The sequence below is a fragment of the Somniosus microcephalus genome, chromosome 8 (assembly GCF_052327205.1).
Source record: "Somniosus microcephalus isolate GS21.2 chromosome 8, FLI_Smic_1.0, whole genome shotgun sequence".
NCBI lineage: Eukaryota > Metazoa > Chordata > Chondrichthyes > Squaliformes > Somniosidae > Somniosus > Somniosus microcephalus.
The window spans coordinates 103,283,862-103,303,901 of record NC_140994.1 but is presented as its reverse complement, the minus strand read 5'-3'; the positions used below and the strand labels follow the sequence as shown (position 1 = coordinate 103,303,901).

Sequence of the window (20,040 nt, the reverse complement as noted above, 5' to 3'; positions counted from 1 at the left end):
TTTTGGAAACCAAGGAAACAGCAGGAAGAATAGCCTTGGAATCTGGTCAGTGGCATTTCTGTGAATTGTGCATTAAGCCCAGCCGCTCCTTTCACAAACAGGGATTATGAACTCATTCCAGGGGTGGTCCGTCCTCCACAGACAAGCCTAGCATTAAGACATGGGCCACTATTGATCCCAAACAATGCCAGCTCTGGTACTAGTCTGAAAGCCTGCCTTTCCCACACTGCAGCTTTGAATGCAGGATCTGAGCAAGGGCTCTCGGGTTTCACATGGATTTGGCTGAGGCACTCAGCTGCATCTCGAGAGGGCAATTGTGTACGAATTTAAAGAGATGCTGCATTCGTCCTGGAGGATAGTGTGTGGAGTTTGTTCTTGGGGTGTGGGTGATATTCGCGAGGCATTTCTCTCCTTCCTGAAGCACTGACTCGAGTGCCAGCAGTTCTGTGTTACCTCACCCCCAGTCACCATCTTCATGTGTGAGTGTAGACAGTGATGACACAGGCTATTTGACCATGGGAGCCTCAGAGCCCAGCCTCATTCTACACTCGCCCAACATCTGCTTTTCAACAGGCCTCGCTGGACAGCAGTCAGGAGCGGGGGCCCTGAGTGATTCTCCTCTTCCCTGGCCTGGGGCACTGAGGCCAAGTATAGCCCATCCACCCTAACCACTGTCCCAGCTGTAATTGGCTAACTCAGTACAAACTGAGGATTGAACCTGCTCCGTACAGCTCAACTGCCAATTGTGTAAACCGTGTTGAGCCGACGTGGAAAGAGGGGAACAGGTTGTACAGTGTTGGTAAATCACCCCTCACCCTCCCCCTTCGCTGTCCCCCTCGCCCTCCCTGTATAGACGACCCCTGGCAACTCACCTAAAGGGCCATTGAGTGAGCCTGGACAATGACTAATAGCCGACGATCCTCTCCACTGGATTCTGATTTTAAGCCAGGGCCGTGACTTTATCCCTTCAGCCCAGCCCTGAGCCATGTCTGGTTCAAAAGGGAGGGGGGTCATCGAAGGTCAAAATGCAGGGGTAGTGGAAGCACGTGCCCCTTCAGAATCCCTTTCACGACTGCTCAATTTACTGACCTCACCAGGTCAGCCGAGGTACAGTGAGCCCCTCCTTCCTGTTTCCCACTCCATTCCCCCTCATTGAGTCACACTCCATTTCCTAGAAGAGCCATTGCTTTCTTGACACTCTGAACCTTCATTTCCACCTGTACCACTACTCTCCGAGCTTGCTTCATGCACCTCTCATCAGCCTATTATGGTCTGCCTGCCGACACCTGGGTTTGACTGTATCTCATGGCAACCAGAGGCCCTTTACACAGTCTGCATTCTTAAAGGAGCAAATGGCCCACAAGCACCGAGAGCGCGAATAGCAGCACATATACTAAAATTGGAATGATACATTGAAGATTAGCATAGATGCATTTAAGGGGAAGCTAGATAAGCACAAGGGAGAAAGAAGCAGACAGAAGGATGTGCTGATAGGATGAAATAAAGAGAGGGGTGGAAGGAGGAACACCGGCATAGACCAGTTGAGACAAATGGCCTGTTTCTGTGCTGTAAATTCTGTGCACGTGGTTGGCCTGGGATCTTCCTGCTCCACTTTCTCAGTACCACAGGGCAGTGCCATTACTCACTGAGCCATCGGCAGCTAGACAGTGTCTGTAACGCTGCCCCAGATCCAGTGTCCGGAGTAAACAGTCACCATTTATCCGTGCCAAGCCTTGTGTGAGTGTAAAGGAGATCACACTGTAAGCTGAGACTCTGATGGCTGCAATAACAACCCGAGTGGGACCGGTAGAAACACAACTGCTCTTGGGGAGAGCAGAACGTGTCTGCGTCCAACAATCCCTTCACCTCTCCATCTGAGATTAAGCCCATCTGCTGTGGCTGAAATAAGGTAACTCAGCAAGGGCCAGGAATCAAACCTGGACCCCTCATGGTGTGTGTGTTCCACACTGTGTGGGGCAGTTACTGGGCAGCACGACAGCAAAATATGAATTACTCAGGCATCACGTTCTCTGCACAGTCGTTATTAATGACAGTAAAGGGCTCCCCACAGTGGTCTAGTGAGTAATGCCAAACTAACTGGAAGGACCCAGGGCCGATTCCCAGCCTGTCGTGAAAGTGCTCGTTTTAGCCAATTAGATGCTTTAACTTTACTGTACGAATCTGGCTAGTTCTAATTGGTATACCGTGTGGTGATTCTACAATTCTTACTGTTTCTTCCACTCGTCCCCTCTCCCCCCTCTCTCTCTATCCCTCTCTCTCTCTCTCTCCCCCCCTCTCTCTCTCTGTCCCCCCCTCTCTCTCTCTCTCTCTCTCTCTCTGTCCCTCTCGCTCTCTCTCTGTCCCCCCCCCCTCTCTCTCTCTCTCTCTGTCCCCTCTCTCAATTCAATTCAATTCAAATTGCTTTATTGGCATGACAAGATACATCTTATGTTGCCAAAGCACAGAAATACATGTATGATTGACCACATAAACCCCGATCTAGACATACAGTGTATAGACAAGTATACCCATGTATACATAGATATACACACATATAATATGCATATAATCTTTTCTTAGATTTAATGGCCACTGGTTGTCCCTCTGCTTGTGGCAAGCTGTAACATAGTTTGCCGCTATCGTTACACATTTCCTCTGTTCCCCCAATAGATATGGGAGTTTCTGGAGGTCATTCAGATTTTTGAATTCAGGGCATATTTTTGTGAATTTTGGGTAGAAATTCTCCCTTATGTCCTGATAGTTTCCACAAGTTGTGAGGAAGTGCATCTCTGTCTCCACCACTCCCTGACTGCAGTGAGAGCATATCCTGTCCTCTCTGGGCAGCCAGGTCTGCCTGTGTCTGCCTTTTTCGATGGCCAGGCTATGCTCACTAAGTCTGTACATTGTCAAGGCTTTTCTCAGTTTGCTATCCTTTACCATGGTCAGGTATTCAGCCATGGTGTATTGTCTGTTTAGGGCCAAATAGCAATCGAGTTTGTTTTGGGTTTTTGTCGTTTCTGTCCAATAGGTCAAATATTTTTCCTTTTATTTAGTGATAATTGTGTTGAGTCGAATTCTCTGTGCTAGGATGTCACTGTCCTGGGGCTGGTTATTATTAGTAGTGTTGGTAGTTACTTCACTGAGTCCCAGGACTAGTTGACTGAGGGGACTCTTCTCTATGATCATCTCTTGGCATTTCAAGGCTTTGTAATGATAGCAGTGGGGGTTGCTCATTTTTAGGTGTTTCCAAAATTTGATGGCTTGTTTTTGGAAATTAATTAGTAGTGGATATTGGCCTAGTTCTGCCCTGCATGCATTGTTTGTGGTTTTCCTCTGAGTCCGTAGGATACTTTTACAGAATTCTGCATGTAGGATCTCAATTCTCTGTCCCCATCTCTCTCTCTTTCCGCCCCTCTCTCTCTCTCTCACTCACTCTCTCTGACCCCCCTGTCTCTCTCTGTCCCCCCTCTCTCTCTCTCTGTCCCCCTCTCTCTCTCTCTGCCCCTCTCCCTCTCTGTCCCCCCTCTCTCTCTCTGTCCCCCCTCTCTCTCTCTCTGTCCCCCCTCTCTCTCTCTGTCCCCCCCCTCTCTCTCCCCCCTCTCTCTCTCTCCCCCCTCTCTCTCTCTGCCCCCTCTCTCTCTGTCCTCATCTCTCTCTCTTTCCCCCCCTCTCTCTCTGTCTCACTCACTCTCTCTGACCTCCCCTCTCTCTCTTTGTCCCCTGTCTCTCTGTCGCCCCTCTCTCTCTCTGTCCCTCTCTCCCTCTGTCCCCCCTCTCTCTGTCCTCCCTCTCTCTCTCTGTCCCCCCTCTCCCTCTGTCCTCCCTCTCTCCCTGTCCCCCCCTTCTCTGTCCCCCCCCTCTCTCTCTCTGTCCCCCCTCTCTCTCCGTCCCCCCTCTCTCTCTGTCCCCCCTCTCTCTCTGTCGCCCCTCTCTGTCCCTCTCTCTGTCCTCCCTCTCTCTCTCCCCCTCTCTCTGTCCTCCCTCTCTCTGTCCCTCTCTCTCTATCTCTCTCTCTCCCCCACTCTCTCTCTCTCTCTGTCCCCCCTCTCTCTCTCTCTCCCTCTCTCTCTCTGTCCCCCCCTCTCTCTCTGTCCCTCTCTATCTCTGTCCCTCTCTCACTCCCCCAGTGTCTCTCTCTGTCCCCCTCTCTCTCTCTCTGTCCCCTCTCTCTCTCTGTCCCCCTCTCTCTCTCTGTCCCCCCTCTCTCTCTGTCCCCCTCTCACTCTCTCTCTCTGTTGCCCTCTCTCTCTCTCCCCCTCTCTCTCTCTCTGTCCCCCACTCTCTCTTTCTGTCCCCCTCCCTCTCTCTGACCCCCTCTCTGTCCACCCCTCTCTCTCTGTCCCCATCTCTCTCTCTCTCTGTCCCCCCTCTCCCTCTGTCCCCCCTCTCTCTGTCCTCCCTCTCTCTCTTTGTCCCCGTCTCTCTGTCCCCCCTCTCTCTCTCTCTGTCCCCTCTCTCTCTCTCTCTGTCCCCCCTCTCTCCCCCTCTCTCTCTCTGTCATCCCTCTCTCTGTCCCTCTCTCTCTCTCTCTGTCCCCCTCTCTCTCCGTCTCCCCTCTCTCTCTCTGTCCCCCTCTCTCTCTGTCCCCCTCTCTCTCTGTCCCTCTGTATCTGTCCCCCCTTCTCTCTGTCCCCCCCTCTCTCTGTCCCCCTCTCCCTCTGTCCCCCCTCTCCCTCTGTCCCCCCCTCGCTCTGTCCCCCCTCTCTCTCTCTCTCTCTGTCCCCCCCCTCTCTCTCTCTCCCCCTCTCTCTCTCTGCCCCCCTCTCTCTCTGTCCCTCTCTATCTCTGTCCCTCTCTCGCTCCCCCAATCTCTCTCTCTCTGTCCCCCTCTCTCTCCCTGTCCCTCTCTCTCTCTCTCTCTCTGTCCCCCTCCCTCTCTCTCTGACCCCACCCTCTCTGTCCCCCTCTCTCTCTCTCTCTGTCCCCCCCTCGCTCTCTGACCCCCCTCTCTCTGTTCACCCCTCTCTCTCTCTGTCCCCATCTCTCTCTCTTCCCCCCTCTCTCTGTCTCACTCACTCTGACCGCCCCTCCCTCTCCCTCTGTCCCCCTCTCCCTCTGTCCCCCTCTCTCTGTCCTCCCTCTCTCTCTCTCCCCCTCTCTCTCTCTCTGTTCCCCCTCTCTCTCTCTCTGTCCCCCCTCTCTGTCCCCCCTCTCTCTCTCTGTCCCCCTCTCTCTCTGTCCCCCCTCTCTCTCCGTCCCTCTCTCTCTGTCCTCCCTCTCTCTCCCCCCTCTCTCTCTCTCTCCCCCTCTCTCTCTCTGTCCCCCTCTCTCTCTCCCCCTCTCTCTCTCTCTCCCCCTCTCTCTCTCTGTCCCCCTCTCCCTCTGTCCCCCTCTGTCTCTGTCCCTCCCTGTCTCTGTCCCCCTCTGTCTCTGTCCCCCTCTCTCTCTGTCCCCCTCTCTCTCTGTCCCTCTCTCTCTGTCCCCCCCTCTCTCTCTCCCCCCCTCTCTCTCTCCCCCCGCTCTCTCTCTGCCCCCCCTCTCTCTGTCCCTCTCTATCTCTGTCCCTCTCTCGCTCCCCCAATCTCTCTCTCTGTCCCCCTCTCTCTCTCTGTCCCCCTCTGTCTCTGTCCCCCTCTCTCTCTCTGTCCCTCTCTCTCTGTCCCCCGCTCTCTCTCTGCCCCCCTCTCTCTCTGTCCCTCTCTATCTCTGTCCCTCTCTCGCTCCCCCAATCTCTCTCTCTGTCCCACTCTCTCTGTCCCCCCTCTCTCTGTCCCTCCTCTCTCTCTCTCTCTCTCTCTCCCACACTCAATTCAATTCAATTCAAATTGCTTTATTGGCATGACAAGGTACATCTTATGTTGCCAAAGCACCGAAAAAACATGTATGGTTGAACACATAAACACAGATCTATCCATACAGTGTATAAACAGATATATCCCTGTGTGTATAAATATACACTCATATAATATGCATATAATCTTTTCTTAGGTTTAATGGTTGTCCCTCTGCTTATGACAAGCTGTAACATAGTTTGCCGCTAAAGTTACGCAATTTCTCTGTTCCCCTAATAGGTGTGGGGGTTTTTGGTCGTCATTCAAATTTTTGAATTCAGGGCATATTTTTATGAATTTTGGGTAGAAATTCCCCCTTATGCCCTGATAGTTTCCACGAGCTGTGAGGAAGTGCATCTCTGTCTCCGCCACTCCCTGACTGCAGTGAGAGCATATCCTGCTCTCTCTTGGCAGCCAGGTCTGCCTGTGTCTGCCTTTTTCGATGGCCAGGCTATGCTCACTAAGCCTGTACATAGTCAAGGTTTTTCTCAATTTGCTATCTTTTACCGTGGTCAGGTATTCAGCCATGGTGTATTGTCTGTTTAGGGCCAAATAGCAATCGAGTTTGTTTTGGGTTTTTGTTGTTTCTGTCCAATAGGTCAGATATTTTTCCTTTTGTTTAGTGACAATTGTGTTGGGTCGAATTCTCTGTGCTATGATGTCGCTGTCCTGGAGCTGGTTATTATTAGTAGTGTTAGTAGTTACTTCACTGAGTCCCAGGACTAGTTGACTGAGGGGACTCTTCTCTATGATCCTCTCTTGGCATTTCAGGGCTTTGTAATGATAGCAGTGGGGGTTGCTCATTTTTAGGTGTTTCCAAAATTTGGTGGCTCTTTTTTGGATATTAATTAGTAGTGGATATTGGCCTAGTTCTGCCCTGCATGCATTTTTTGCGGTTTTCCTCTGCATCCGGAGGATACTTTTGTTGAAACGGATTCTTTTGGTCCTCAATCTGGTTCAGTACAAACACTGAGTCGAATACTGGTTGAGTTCAACAGTTTTTATTCCGTCATCCCGGGAGACTTACTCTGATACAGCACAGTCCTGACTCCAGAAGAGTCCGACAGGTTAAACCAGAGCAAGCAATCTTTCATACAGTGTGCCACATTATTATACTTGCATTTGAGAAGACATTAACACATCGTACAGTCTGCACCAATCCCGAGCTGTACACGTATACATTTAATTTGATTTCCTGGCCTGGCAGTATGAAACAAAGAAGTCACATTTCACTGAATGGTTTATAGTTAAGTAAATATCCTGGTAATGGTTTCATGATCACCTAATCATTATGGTAATGCGTTTGCAATCATGGTAAATGTGTTTTCTGATCGCCTATTGTCTGTATAACCTCTGCACTCCGCCCTACACTGTTTCCACCAGCAAGGTGTGACATCGTGGGTGCCAGCCATATTAGCAGCCACAGATCAGTTTAGCTTCTTTTATTTTACTTCCTGCTGCCTTCACAGTTTCTTGAGTTAACATGATCATTTTTTACAATATGCAAGTGACTCAGCGATGTCGACATTTCACCACCATTTTATGCTGACAGGATCCTCCATTTTAGATTGACAGGGTCCTTGGCTATGCGAAGCGAGTTGTTACCATATTTTGCATTCTATATCCTCATTCCCCCCTTTTATCATTCCACGATAACCATCTAAGGTACCCAGTGATTCTGGGCTTCATCCTACTGGTCCATCTCTATCTTATTGAGTCTATTATACTCCTCCTCCATTAATTCCTTCTCAAATTTAATTTCTTCTTCTGATGGTTTCCTTTGTACCAATTGACTTGGAATTACAGTTGCTCCTAATCTATTGCAGCAACACTTAATCAGTGTGAAAACTAGAAAAATGCACATAATTACGGCAAGTACCACCACTAGCCCATGTAGCAGAGTTTGTCCCATTGATCCTAGCCATCCTCCAATGATCCAATCAAACCAGTCATCCCCTGGCTTAGGTTTCTTATATTGACTTACTGCATCCCGGATATGTTTGACAATGTTGGTTATGTTTTCCGAGCTATCAGGGATATAAGTACAGCACTCACTTCCTATCAAGGCACAGGTTCCTCCTTGTGCTGCAAGGAGGTAATCTAAGGCCATTCGATTCTGGAGGGTTACTGTTCTAATGGCTATCATTTCAGCACTCATGTCTGCAACAGCTTCCTCAGTGTCATTGGCAACTATCTCTAGTAGCCTTGCCAGATTCCTTGTTTCATCCATCAAGCTCATTATTCCATAGGGAGGGTTTATTACGCCGAAAAATCGATTAAAAGCTCCTAGCTCTCTTTTGGTCACGTGTTTCTTAAATTCGTGGTGTTCCCCAATCTTATTCAAGTGGTGAATAAAAGGTACTGCATAACCTAAGTAACACGAACCCGTCCAATCCCGGGGTAACCATGGATAGGCTTGGTGACCACATATAAAATAGGTCCCATTATATGCGATTAAATTGTCGTCTAATGCCTCACGGATCCTCCATCCCCATCTGATTTCCATTCCTTCCCATGGTCCCCCACTTGTCCTATTGGGGGTTCCGGTATGATCTAATTGGAAGAAACCTTGGCCACAGCCTCTGGTGCGAATACATTTTGTTACATTAACATTTTGGAAACATTTACTGCATCCTACTTCTATACTTCTGGGCACACTCTTCGTTAAACATATTGGCCCCTTCGGCCTATCAACTCCTGAAGTATTAGTAAGGACTAAGGCTGGAGGCTGGCTGTTCCGATTATAATTAGGCTGGTACCACCCTTGGAAAGTGGTTAGGTCGTAACCTGCCGACTTCCATTTGTCCCTGTCGCCCTCCTGGTTGTATGAATCTTTATAAACGCCGCTGGCGTTCTGGCGCATGACCCACTCCGCCATCTCTGTGGCATTGAACGGGATGGGTCTCAAGGGAATCCCTCTTTTACTATGGATAGGAATGTGACTGCAAACCCAACAGCTTGTTAAGTTATAGCTTTTGGCGTATTCATATGACATGTGCAGAAAGGTGTTGGTAAGTAATTCACGTTTCTTCCGTGATTTGTCCGTATCGCCTTGAGTCAGGCACAATAGTCCAAAAAGTCCAATAACAACGAGCAGCAACTTCATGGTTTCAGTCTTCAGTGGGCGCTCCGCCTGTGGTGGTGTTTTCTTCTTTGTAGCACTCGGCTCCGACCCGCCTGGGATGCTGTTTTCTCCCGGCACCGAAACTTAATGCTAAGCAGATGGTCCCCTAGCGGTTGTTAATCTGTGAAATAAAAGGCTTACACACAATCAAAATTAAAACTTAAAATATTAAAACTTAAAATTAAAAATTAAAATCGTATAATAAGTATAATAAGAGTAGGATTTCAGCAGGACAGAACAATCCAAACACAACACCAGACCTCGTAAAAGCTGCAGTCACCTCTATCAAGACCGAGCACGAGTTCTGTAGTCTCCTATCAATGGCTGATCAATCAAAATAAAATTAATGACTGTTCGTAAAATCTACTATATACTGTACTGATTTACTACTGATTATCTCCCCCCCTTTTGATTGGTTTCTCCAATCAATTTACAGTGGTGGAAATGCACCCATGCGCTTCTTCCCTCGACCTTAGCTGCAGTCGGGGTTGTTAGTAAGACCTGATATGGACCTTCCCACCTTGGATCTAGACTTTTACGAGTCCAGTTCTTAACCATCACATACGAACCTGGTTCAATTTTTAGAGAACCAGATAAGTCAGGAAGTTCACCATATGCAGCACGGACCTGTGAATGCAGCCCGCGCAAAACCTTAGTAAGAGCCAAGACATAGGTCGTCATTTCTTCAGTCATATGGTGAAAATGCACCGTTGTAGGAGCATTTTGGTTCCAGGGAGTCTTGAGTGGTCTACCATAGATAATCTCAGCAGGTGTAAGTCGTGCTTTACCCGCTGGTGTGGTGCGGATCTGAAAGAGAGCCACAGGAAGCAATTTCAACCAAGTGGAGCCGGTTTCGGCTACCAGTTTAGCAAGTTTGTTCTTCAGAGTCTGATTGGTTCTTTCGACAAGTCTTGCAGCCTGTGGTCGATAAGCACAATGCAATTGCTGATGAATGTTCAACTGGGTACAAAGTTCCTTGTTCACTTCGGCAGTGAAGTGAGGACCGTTGTCAGAACTTAACCGAGTTGGAATACCATACCGAGGTATGATCTCTCTCAGCAATACCTTAACAACAGTAGAGGCTTTATTGTCTGTGGTTGGATATGCCTCAATCCATTTACTAAATACATCTACAATGACAAGTACGTATTTGTAACACTGACATCTTTCCAACTCAATGTAGTCCATTTGCAGGGTCTCAAAGGGACCCTCAGGTAAAGGGGTTTTTCCCCATTCGCAAGGCACTCCCTTTCCAGGGTTGTGTTGTTGACAAATCAGGGATCGATCGCTAATGTTCTGTGCTATTGCTTGAAGCCTTGGATGCCACCAAGTACTTAGAAGCAAATCACCCACTGCCCTGGCACCACAATGAGTTGCAAAGTGTACACATTCAATAACCCATAAAGCTAGCTCATCAGACATGCAAGTCTGTTCCGCGGGAGTAGTCCAGAGTTTTGATAAAGGGTTATATACACATCCCAATTCTCTCCACAAATGCTTATCACTATCAGGAGCGTCCTCCTGCAACTTAATCACCTCTTGGATGGTTGGCATTAGTTTTTCCGAGGTAGACTGATTCTTTTTGGAATTTTTAGTCTGCCTCATCATTCGGGGCACAATCATTTGGTGACTCCTAGAAGCATTTTTGGCCGCCTCATCAGCGCGGCGGTTTCCTATATCTACCGGGTTTTGGCCAGTGGTATGGGCAGAGCATTTAATCACAGCTATCTGTTTGGGGAGTAAAAGGGCTTGCAAGAGATCTGAGACTAACTGACGGTGAGAGATCGGGCTGCCCGAAGAGGTCAGAAAACCTCTATTTTTCCACAATTGTCCAAAGTCGTGAACTACTCCAAAGGCATATCTAGAGTCTGTATGTACATTGATTTTTAATCCTTCTCCCAAAGTACAAGCTCGTATGAGTGCAAACAGTTCGGCTTGCTGGGCAGAAAAAGGGGATTCAAAGGCTGCTGATTCTAAGGTGACACCTTCCTGATTTACAATTGCATAACCAGAAATTCGTTTTCCCATCTCATCAACTGAAGAACTGCCGTCCGTATACATGGTAATATCGGGATCTGCAATAAGAGTGTCAGACAGATCAGGTCGGACTGAGGTATCATCCTTAATGAGGTTTAAGCAATCATGGCTTGGTTCATCACTCTCGGAGGGCGGATATGCAAGGAAACTGGCAGGGTTGATAGTGCTACAGTGTTTAAATGCTAACCGAGGATTGTTCAGTAAGTATATTTCATACTTATTTTGCCTGGCGGTAGTCAGGTGTTGGGTCTGCAATTGCCCCAATAACGCAGTGACTGAGTGAGAGCTATACACGGTAATGTCCTGCTGAAGTGTCATATTAGCAGCTGACTGTAGACTGTTGTAGATGGCTGTAAGGATCTGGGTGCAATAGGGATGTCCTAAGGCTACCGGATCCAGTTTTGATGAATAATAAGCTACCGGTCGATGCTTATCTCCATGCTTCTGAGTCAGAACTGCTGTTGAGCAATCGTTCATTACTGTGCAATATAACTGGAATGGCCTATCATACAGGGGTCGTCCCAGGGCTGGTGCTTGGACCAGATCCTGTTTTAATTCCTCAAATGCCTGCTGTGCCTCTAGTTCCAGCTCAAACTCTCCCTCTTTAGCCGTGTAGGGAGTCAGATGTTTGGTTAATACTGCAATACTAGGTATCCACTGTCGACAATAATTAACCATTCCCAGCCACTGCCTGACTTGTTTGGCCGTTTTAGGGGTTGGCGTCTCGCATATTGGCTGTATTCTGCTAGTTTCCAAACTGCGGTTTTCGGCTGTTAACATAACTCCAAGAAATTTAACTGTCTTCTGAGCCACCAATACTTTCGCTGGAGATACCACATATCCTAATTCTGAGAGATAGTTCAACAACTGAATAGTGTCCTCTCTGTTACTTAGCTCATCAGGGCTAGCAATGAGAAGGTCATCCACATACTGGATCAGATTGGAGCCACAATTTAAAGTCAGTGTCTGTAATTGCTGTTGAAGGCACCGCGAAAACAGGGTAGGTGAATTCACAAAGCCCTGGGGTAATCGAGTCCACGTATACTGCTGACCGTTGTAAGTGAAGGCAAAAAGGTATTGGCTAGTAGTGGCCAATGGCAGGGAGAAAAAGGCATGCTGGAGATCGACTACCGCAAAAACTGTAGCATCAGCAGGTATCGAGGCCAAGATGTGTGCTGGATTAGGTACTAGCGCATGAAGTGGCTGAACAATCGCATTTATTGCTCGTAAATCCTGCACTAGGCGGAGCTGATCAGGCTTACCAGGCTTCGGAACAGCCAGGATGGGTGTATTACAACTGGATTGGCAAGTTACCAAAATCCCCTGCTCCAACAATCCCTTAATGAGTCTGTCTATACTCGGAAGAGCTTGGTGTTTCAAAGGGTATTGTCGTACCGTCGGCAAGGTCACATTTTCCTTCACTGGGATCTCAATGGGTTTTATGCCGGTTAGACCTACATGCGTTGGGTCTTCTGCCCATACCTGTGGATTCACATACTCCAGTATGTCTTTCCCTACATGACGGTGCACCACAGTCAGGCTAGGCTCAGGGTTTTGGTAAAATTGGACCATCAGACCTCCGGGTAACTGTTGCGGTTGGTGACATTCAGGGTTTGCCTGATCGATCGCTCGTTTTACCATGGGCCCCAAATCTTTGGCATGGAAAGGCTGGTTAACTTCCCGCGTGATATGAGGGGCCACTGTCGAAGGCTGCTTCCACAAGTGTAAGGGAACCTGCACAAACTCTGCTTTTCCCTCAGGTCCAGTTACTACAGCCTTGAGGTAGATTGTCCATTCGGTACCTTCCTGATCTTTAAAATACTCCTCAAGGGTCCTATCCTTTCCACTTCGATCATATGCCAGTGTCACATGATAGGAGGATGCATTGAGGTCGAGCGACCACCATTGAGGTGTAGTCGAAACATAACATTGCCTTTTATTTGCCCAATGTCCTATTGCTATTCCTTCATCACCACAATCAAGTTTGAGTTGGAATGCACATAGTAAGTCTCTGACCATTAAATTGCAGTCCAAGCCGGTAGTTATTACAAATTGGTGGGTTGCAGATTGATTTTTGTAGGTCACCTGAACTGGTTCTGACATAGAATACTTGGTCATTTGACCTTGGAAGCCTGATAATTCCTGGGTCTTGTTGGATCAGGGAAGTTTAAGGTCCGATTGGACAGAGGACATGGCGGCTCCAGTGTCTACTAAAAAGGGATACCATTGATCCTGGATTTGCAACATTAATAAGGGTTCTCGGTCCGAATGTAAAGTGCTGACCACTAGATTAGCTAGTCAATTCTGTGGGAATGGATTGTTCTGGGAGAAATTGGTATATCCTCCCCTGCCTCCTCTAGGTCCTCCTTTGTTTCCTCTCCATCTTCCCCTGCCTCTCCTAGGTGGGTCTCCAGAGGCTAAGGATTGGCAGTCTCTGCCCCAGTGGCCATCCTCTCCACAGTTATAACACTGCCCTTGTCTTGGACCTTGGTATCCCCGTCCTTGTCCTCTACCCCTTCCTCTACCTCCGTAATTCTGTTGTGGAGGGGCGTAGGGTTGGCCGTATGCAGTAGCATCGGGGCCGTTTGGATGAGTGTAATATCCATAATTCTGAGAGTCTACCCATCCAGGGGTACAGTATTGAGGTTCCATCTGATACCCTGTCCTGTCTATCGTGTGTGGTTGAATTGGGACTTCCTTCATGACATATTCTGTTTTTATTGTCTTTTGGGGTTGGTTCTCCAAACCTTTACTCTCTTTCCAATAATATTTTATGGCTCTAGTAATTTGAGCTGGGCTATTTTCTGCCCAGTTCATATTATTGGTTTTAATTGCGGTTGCTACCGCAGCCGGAAGGCAGTTCATCAGAATGGCGCAGAATTGGGGTGAATTGGCTCCTCCTTGATAATTGGTGTCCCCCGACTGTCCCTGATAAACCTCACAGAATCTCTCCAAAAATTCTTCAGGTCCCTCATCTTTCTTTGGCTTAGTATCTAGGACATTGGATATGTTAATAGGCTTCTGAAGTGTTTGACTAGCAGCCGTAAGCATGGCTGTTATTCTATCATTGTCATTCCCCATGGCCACATTTAGGGCTGCCAGATTAGCATGTCGCAAGTGAGTTAAGAATCGAGTATGTTCCGAGGGGGTCAGTACTTGTTGGATTAAAGCCCATAAATCTCGGGATTCAGCGTTGTACACTTGAATGGTGGTTCGTAAAAAGTCCACAAACTTTTGAGGCGCTTTGTGGCGATCCGGCGCATTAGGGCAGCACGGTGGCATAGCGGTTAGCACTGTTGTCTCACAGCGCCAGAGACCCGGGTTCGAATCCGGCCTCGGGCGACTGTCTGTGTGGAGTTTGCACATTCTCCCCGTGTTTGCGTGGGTTTTCTCCGGGTGCTCCGGTTTCCTCCCACAGTCCAAAGATGTGCGGGTTAGGTTGATTGGCTATGATAAATTGACCCTTAGTGTTAGGGGGATTAAATACGTGGGGTTACAGGGATAGGGTGGGATATGTGTTGGTGTAGGGGTTACGGGGATCGGGTGGGATATGTGTCGGTGCAGGCTTGATGGGCCGAAATGGCCTCTATCTGCACTGTGGGGTTTCTGTGATTCTGTGATTCTGTGATTAGTTAGGATAGACATTAATTCATTAGGCTTCCATGGGAAGAATACATCTATGGTGGGGTTAGCTGCGGCAGTAGCCTGATCTGGGTTTGGCATCTTTCTCACTGGAAGGTTCCTGGATGGGTTACCGGAATGATTTTTTGATTCTGACTCATGATCCTCAGGAGGTGATAAATCATCCTCCGAATCGGTAAAGTCACTACATGACTCAGTGTCGCTTTCCTGAGTGAATTTATGTTGAACTAACTGTCTGACTCTTTTCTTATTTTCCCGTTTCTCTTCTTCCTTCTTTTTCTTTTTCTTATCACTCTGGGTAGGAGTATAATTTGGCACAGGGTTTGTCTGTCCTGCCGTTTGTAACCGGGTCTGACTACTTATGGGATCAGTAACGCCTGTGGCACTATCGGGTAAGGTGGTTGGGGGTATTCCTGGAGTGAATGGGGGACTGGTTGCGGAGAGGGTTGCTGGAGGGGTAGTATTAGGCATCGCTAGTGAGGCCGACGTTGGAAGGGAGGGGTAAATATTGATGTACTGGGGTGGCTGAGGAGGTGGCGCATTAGGAGTTCTGTACATCCAATTGTCTAAGTCCTCATCTGTTCCGTCTCCCTCTTTCAACCTAAGGCCAACCATTGAACTACGTAGTTCATTTTTATCCTTTTTATCTGGCGCCTTTTCAGATTTTGACCTTTTCTCATGTGCACATTCTTTCTTAAGTATTTCAATGGGTTTAGGATTTCCTCCTTCGGTTAACTTTATTCCTCATTTAACAGCATTTTCTTGCCAGCTGGCTAATAGGGAACTGTCTTTAATTTCTTGGCAGTACTGTCGCCAGAGTCCAATTAGTTTTTTAGTCTTGCTTCCCATGTTCTTTTTCCAAATAATTCCTTGAGCTTGTTTAACCATTTCTAAACTTTTGGGACCCCCTAGTGGCCATTGTTCGCTGCCTAATTTTTTATTTAAACCCCCTGAGAGTAGTCTCAATTGTTGGGCTTTATCCGGATATTTGTCACACAATGTTTGTAAGGCACTGCCCTCGTCACTTGTTGTGTCTAGGTAATTACCCATGGTTCTCTTACACTAAGGGCTCCCTTTCAGGATTCAAGTTACGTTTTTAAAAGTGTCTCGTATATTTCACAGATACCGGCACACAAAACTAAACACCACAATACAATAACTACAATACTTAGACCAAACAAAAACACAGTGAGTCGTCTATATTCATCAAATAGTAATTTTAGCCTCTGTCACCGTCTGGTACAGGTATTCTTAGCCTAATTATTCAAATCGTAAATTTAGCCTCTGTCACCGCCTGGTACAGGTATTCTGAAACTCTAATTATTCAACTTATACGACCCTTATCTTGCACTCCCCGAGTACAAGTTGCTCGAGCTCTAGAGTCCCCGACTCTCTCTTTTTACTTTCTTTCAAGTATTCTTTTTCTCTTTCTCTAAAATCACTACTTATCTACTTTTTAGTCCAATCGGAGCCTGAGCGGACCAAGTGAAATACGAGGCCGGCGCGTTACCCGACTTGGATACTTATTTCCTAAGTTTACACAGTATTCGCCAGATTGACCCAGATCTCGTCGGGACACCACGCAAGAATTAGCGAGTGGCAAAACTTTTATCGGACTTACGGGTCAGAGGAAAACCGAGGTGGTAAATTTAAACATACTCACTCCGGGGGCCCATTTCCTCCTCTCACATCCAAAACTAGTTCGGCTCTTAATTTTGCGAATTCTCGGTGATCGTCCGTTGAGATCCCACTTCTGACACCAAATGTTGAAACGGATTCTTTTGGTCCTCAATCTGGTTCAGTACAAACACTGAGTCGAATACTGGTTGAGTTCAACAGTTTTTATTCCGTCATCCCGGGAGACTTACTCTGATACAGCACAGTCCTGACTCCAGAAGAGTCCGACAGGTTAAACCAGAGCAAGCAATCTTTCATACAGTGTGCCACATTATTATACTTGCATTTGAGAAGACATTAACACATCGTACAGTCTGCACCAATCCCGAGCTGTACACGTATACATTTAATTTGATTTCCTGGCCTGGCAGTATGAAACAAAGAAGTCACATTTCACTGAATGGTTTATAGTTAAGTAAATATCCTGGTAATGGTTTCATGATCACCTAATCATTATGGTAATGCGTTTGCAATCATGGTAAATGTGTTTTCTGATCGCCTATTGTCTGTATAACCTCTGCACTCCGCCCTACACTGTTTCCACCAGCAAGGTGTGACATCGTGGGTGCCAGCCATATTAGCAGCCACAGATCAGTTTAGCTTCTTTTATTTTACTTCCTGCTGCCTTCACAGTTTCTTGAGTTAACATGATCATTTCTTACAATATGGAAGTGACTCAGCGATGTCGACATTTCACCACCATTTTATGCTGACAGGATCCTCCATTTTAGATTGACAGGGTCCTTGACTATGCGAAGCGAGTTGTTACCATATTTTGCATTCTATATCCTCACTTTTACAGAATTCTGCATGTAGGATCTCAATTGGGCGTTTGTCCCATTTTGCAAATTCTTGTTGTGTTAGCGGACCCCACACCTCACTGCCATAGAGTGCAATTGGTTCAATTACTAATTAAAAAATTTTGAGCCAAATGCCAATTGGGATTTCTATTTGGATTGACTTTTTAATGGCATAGAAAGCCCTTTTTGCTTTCTCTTTCAGTTCATTCACAGCCAGATGAAAATTTCCCGTAGAACTGATTTTAATTTGTTCAATTTTAGTTGCTCCTAGTGTGAAATTTATTCTGGGTCCCTGATGTCTGGATCTTTGCTGGAACACAAGAACTTTGTTTTTTTGGGGGTTTATTGTCAGGGCCCAGGTCTGACAGAACGACTCTAGCAGATCCAGGTTCTGCTGTAGACCCTCCTCAGTTGGTGAGAGCAGAACCAGTTCATCTGCATAGAGGAGGAATTTAACCTTGGAGTCATATAGGGCGAGGCCAGGTGCTGTAGATTGTTCAAGTAGTTTTGCCAATTCATTTATGTAAATATTAAAGAGTGTCGGTGAGATGGGCGAGCCTTGCGCCACGCCACACCCCTGTGAGAAGTATTTTGTTTGTTTGTCTCCAATTTTAACTGCACATTTATTGTTTGTATACATTGATTTAATTACATCATATGTTTTTCCCCCTACACCACTTTCAATGGGTATGATCTGGTGGCCATTACGGAAACATGGCTGCAAGATAATCATGACTGGGAACTAAACATACAAGGGTATTTGACAATTAGGAAGGACAGACAGGAAGGAAAGGGAGGTGGGGTTGCTATGTTAATCAAGGATGGAATCACTGCAATAGTCAGAAATGATATTGGGTCAAAGGATCAGGATAGTGAAATAGTTTGGGTGGAGATAAGGAATAATAAGGGGAAAAAGTCAGTAGTGGGCGTAGTCTATAGGCCTCCTAACAGTTGCAACTCTGTTGGTCGGAGTATAAATCAGGAAATAGTTGGGGCTTGTAATAAGGGAACAGCTATAATCATGGGGGATTTTAACTTTCATATTGACTGGACTAATCAAATTGGGCATGGCAGCCTTGAGGAAGAGTTCATAGAGTGTATTAGGGACGGGTTCCTTGAGCAGTATGTAACTGAACCAACCAGGGGGCAGGCAATCTTAGATCTGGTCCTGTGTAATGAAACAGGATTAATAAAAAATGTCCTAGTAAAGGATCCCCTTGGAATGAGTGACCATAATATGGTTGAATTCCAAATTCAGTTTGAGGGTGAGAGAGTTGGATCTCAAACCAGCATACTGAGCTTAAATAAAGGAGACTATGAAGGTATGAGAGTAGAATTGACTAAAGTGGACTGGGAAAACAGATTAAAGTGTAAGACGGTACAAGAGCAGTGGTCTACATTCAAGGAGATATTTCACATCTTTCAAGATAAATATATTCCACTGAGGAAAAAGGGGAGTAAAAGGAAAGACAGCCACCCGTGGCTTAGTAAAGTAATAAAGGATAGTATCCGACTGAAAACAAGGGCATATAAAGTAGCCAAATCTAGTGGGAGGATAGAAGATTGGGAAGCATTTAAAAGCCAGCAAACAATAACTAAAAGATTAATTAAGAAAGGGAAGATAGATTATGAAAGTAAACTAGCAAAAAATATAAAAACAGATAGCAAGAGTTTCTACAGCTATATAAAAAGAAAAAGGGTGGCTAAAGTGAACGTTGGTCCCTTAGAGGATGGGACCGGGAAACTAGTGGTGGGGAACATGGAGATGGCAAAGACGCTGAACAAATATTTTGTATCAGTCTTTACAGTAGAGGACACTAAAAATATCCCAACACTGGACAAACAGGGGGCAATGAGGGGGAAGGAGCTAAAGACGATTAAAATCACTAAGGAGATGGTACTCAGTAAAATAATGGGACTTAAGGCAAATAAATCCCCCGGACCTGATGGCCTACATCCTAGGGTCTTGAGAGAAGTGGCGGTAGGGATTGTGGATGCATTGGTGATTATTTTCCAGAACTCCCTGGACTCAGGAAAGGTCTCGGCAGATTGGAAAACTTATTTGAGAAGGGAAGTAGACAAAAAGCTGGAAACTATAGACCAGTTAGCCTAACATCTGTGGTTGGCAAAATGTTGGAGTCCATTATTAAGGAAACAGTAACAGAGCATTTGGATAAACATAATTTAATAGGACACAGTCAGCATGGTTTTATGAAGGGGAAGTCATGTTTGACAAATTTGCTCGAATTCTTTGAGGATGTAACATACAGGGTGGATAAAGGGGAACCAGTGGATGTAGTGTATTTGGACTTCCAAAAGGCATTTGACAAGGTTCCACACAAAAGATTACTGATCAAGATAAGAAATCACAGGATTGGGGGTAATATACTGGGTGGAAGATTGGCTATCTAACAGGAAACAAAGAGTTGGGATAAATGGTTCATTCTCGGGCTGGCAATCAGTAACCAGTGGTGTTCCGCAGGGGTCAGTGCTGGGACCCCAACTCTTTACAATCTATATTAACGATTTGGAGGAAGGGACCGAATGCAACATATCCAAGTTTGCCGACGATACAAAGATGGGAGGGAAAGCAATGAGTGAGGATGACATAAAAAACCTACAAAAGGACATAGACAGGCTAAGTGAGTGGGCAGAGATTTGGCAGATGCAATATAATGTTGGAAAGTGTGAGGTTATGCACTTTGGCAGAAAAAATCAAAGAGCAAGTTATTATCTAAATGGAGAGAAACTGCAAAGTGCTACAGTACAAAGGGATCTGGGGGTCCTGGTGCATGAAACACAAAAAGTTAGTATGCAGGTGCAGCAGGTGATCAGGAAGGCCAATGGAATCTTGGCTTTTATTGCAAGGGGGATGGAGTATAAAAACAGGGAAGTCTTGCTGCAGTTATACAGGGTATTGGTGAGGCCACACCTGGAATACTGCGTGCAGTTTTGGTTTCCATATTTAAGAAAAGATATACTTGCTCTC

At 46.4% G+C, this 20,040-nt stretch overlaps 2 protein-coding genes across 2 annotated transcripts in view; one reads left to right on the top strand and one right to left on the bottom strand.

Moving 5' to 3' along the window:
• Nucleotides 1-14,214, bottom strand: part of LOC147113733 (uncharacterized) — a 35,828-nt gene extending 21,614 nt beyond the window's left edge. The window contains exons 1-2 of the mRNA XM_085996093.1: nt 13,592-14,214; nt 8,418-8,713 (exon numbers count right to left, since the gene is read on the bottom strand). Of these exons, the coding sequence (XP_085852219.1) occupies nt 8,418-8,713; nt 13,592-14,214 (919 nt within the window). The remainder of the gene's footprint in view (nt 1-8,417; nt 8,714-13,591) is intronic.
• stox1 (storkhead box 1) overlaps nt 1-20,040 on the top strand; it is a 305,204-nt gene that overhangs the window by 68,905 nt on the left and 216,259 nt on the right.